General features: G+C 32.4%; 1 protein-coding gene across 1 annotated transcript in view; it reads right to left on the bottom strand.

The window, feature by feature from the left end:
- Positions 1-2,834, bottom strand: part of LOC106473241 (tumor protein p63-regulated gene 1-like protein) — an 18,782-nt gene that overhangs the window by 13,053 nt on the left and 2,895 nt on the right. The window contains exon 2 of the mRNA XM_022401715.1: positions 873-964. Coding sequence (XP_022257423.1) covers positions 873-964 — 92 coding nt within the window. The remainder of the gene's footprint in view (positions 1-872; positions 965-2,834) is intronic.

The raw sequence follows: 2,834 nt of genomic DNA, 5'->3' as shown, positions 1-2,834 counted from the left end.
TTTTGTTACGTTAAAGAGTATTAGTATCCCGTACAAATTAATTTTGTTACGTTAAAGAGTATTAGTATCCCGTACAAATTAATTTTGTTCGTTAAAAAGTATTAGTATCCCATCAAATAATTTTGTATGTTATTCTTTCATCTTAAAGTTTTTACATCCTTACCAATTATTTTCATTTACATATTTTTTAAAACTTAATGAAAATTACTTAATTCAGTGAATGGTCGTTCACAAAGTAAGTTACTACTAATCTGATAACGATATTCGTCAGTTTTATAACATTCAGATACCAATAAAGCTAAAATGTCTAGACAGTTAAGGCAAATACAAGTCATCACAAAACTCACATGTATGGGATGTCTCTCCAAGCATTGAACCTATATTTACATCGGAATATCGACACTGATGCTACAAATTTGTTCTCGTGAGTTATCCAGCCAGACAAGCTGTTTAAAATACTAAAAAATAAATGTGAAGCCCCATTTATAATTCCCTTTACCATCGAGTAACACCCGTTTCTGGAAAAATCAACCTCTTTGTTTAGTTATGATAAGGCATCCAACAATGAAAGCTATAGTACTTTTCTTTATCTTTTAGTTTTAATTATAATATTTTTGACATATTTTAGCAATATATATATATATATATAATTTCACTATGGTAATGTATTTCATGCAAGTTTTAACTCAAATCCATTTCAAATGAATATAATGCTACACTACTAAAAGTTAACGCATTTTAAATTGATTTCGGGCCTTGTGGTTTTCTTGATGTGTTTTTTCTTTATCTACAGGATCTTCGAAATAATTTGTTGAAAAGAGAAATAATCTTTTATATAACAAACTAAATTATATTTTCATATAACAACTTACTCCGTAAGCAGCCACACCCCTCTTAGTTCTCCATCAATATTTTCCAAAACAACAGGACGACAATGCTCAGCTGCATTTTCTAGAGCTCCATCCTACAAAATACAATACGTAAATATCTATTACGTATAACTAAAACTTCTGTTACCAGGAGGATGCTTCAAGAATAAGCCAAGGTACACTCTAATTAAGGTTCATCTCACTATTCACTTATTGGTTGTTCATATGTATTCATACACCTCTACCCTATTTCAAAATGAGTGTGGCAATGATAATAATATTTTATATCTTCATTAAGTACACTTGATTTTTCAGTTTGATAAATACTAAATAATCCCACAAAGTTTAATGAAATATGGGTCTTAAAAAGCACCAAAAGTTTCTAAAGGGCCATTCAGGTCCTATTAATCAATTTTAATTGGAAGCCTTCCTGAATTTTGCTGGGTCTATGGTATCCATGTAGAACACCAAACTTCAAGATGGACCATGACCATGGTCAAAAGTCCCTATCTCAGGTTCTATAAGTCACAGGAAGGCACAGTTGGTGTCAAAATAGTGTTTTGGAGGTCAAGAAATGTGATCATGAATATAAAAGAGCTCTAGATTAATTAAAAAGGTCATATGATAAGCAAAATTTATTATAGCAGCAATATTTTTCCCACGGTCTGTTGTAAAAATAACTTAAATGTCTTTGTACGGTTTTATTAGTTTGTCTGGTTGCTGTCTTGTGTTGTGGCTACCAGGGGTATAAAACCTGATTTTTTTTAGCATCATAGTCCTGCAAAATTACCTCCGAGTTACTGTTGGGCAGTTTTATTAGGAATTTCGTTTAGAATGAATTTTCATTTAGGGTTCATGTTAGAACAAAATGCTTTTATGATGGTTTTTGAAGAATAAAATAACATCAAGTTAAATTAATAAATACTGTATTCGTTATGCATAACAGATTTCTAGGGAACACAAATTTTGACAGTGTTCCACGTATTATATTTCCAATTGCGACAAAACATCCTCTTTCCAAGGAAAGAGCATAACATCTGCCTGGCAGTCTTATAAGGAAGACACAGTCATCTGTGTTCCTGGCCTGCCATCATTTTTAGTTGTAGTAAACAGACTCGCATCACTTCCAGAAGTTTGAAAGACTAGCTGTTGTCATGTATGGTAAAACCAGTCCTCTACAATCCATTAATGTGGCAAAAATGGATGGCTTGTGCGACAAAAGTCAAGCCATGGAAAAACTTATGCACTTAGATGAGACAGACATTTAAATTATATTCACTTTGTGGCAACTAAAGTAATCGTGTTGTTTTGTTATGTCGGATGGTGTACGATATATTTAAGGGTGCTCTACTTTAACATGCTTAATGGGCAAGTCTTCCAGTTTGGACCTTGGACAACCAGCGACCAGACACAGCATATGGTACCTTGTCCACAAGAATTTGCTTCGACTAAGATGGACAAATCCTAAGTGCCAACTTGGATAACAATTTCCAAGATCTCTAACGTCTGTAAGGAGCTAGTCAAATGTTTCTGCAAGGGAAACTGTTCCAACTGTAAATGTGGTAAAGCCAAGAGAAAATGTAATGTGTAACAATCTCAGGAAGATACTAAAAACATTGCAGAAGCAAATTTAAAAAAAATTGACAAGAGACGATGATAATACCGGTCTCAGCAAAACTTTATTAACACTGTTTTCACTAAATCTAGATTGTTGATTTGCCTACCTGTCATATAGATAATAAAATTGTACTAAGAACATTATAATGTCCAAAATCAATTTCCTTAGCCTTAAAAACCCCTATTTTTAATTAGAGCTGGACAATTTAATTGGTTAATTGATATATAAACAATTACCTACGAGCAGTGATTGCACTGATTAGTGTAACAAAAACTAACCGATTAACTGAAATACAATTACATCAACTAATGTTATGAAAATAAGCAATTAATCAAAATTGGTTGTCA

The sequence above is a fragment of the Limulus polyphemus genome, unplaced genomic scaffold (assembly GCF_000517525.1).
Source record: "Limulus polyphemus unplaced genomic scaffold, Limulus_polyphemus-2.1.2 Scaffold5998, whole genome shotgun sequence".
Lineage (NCBI taxonomy): Eukaryota > Metazoa > Arthropoda > Merostomata > Xiphosura > Limulidae > Limulus > Limulus polyphemus.
This window is presented reverse-complemented; position numbering and strand designations above follow the sequence as displayed.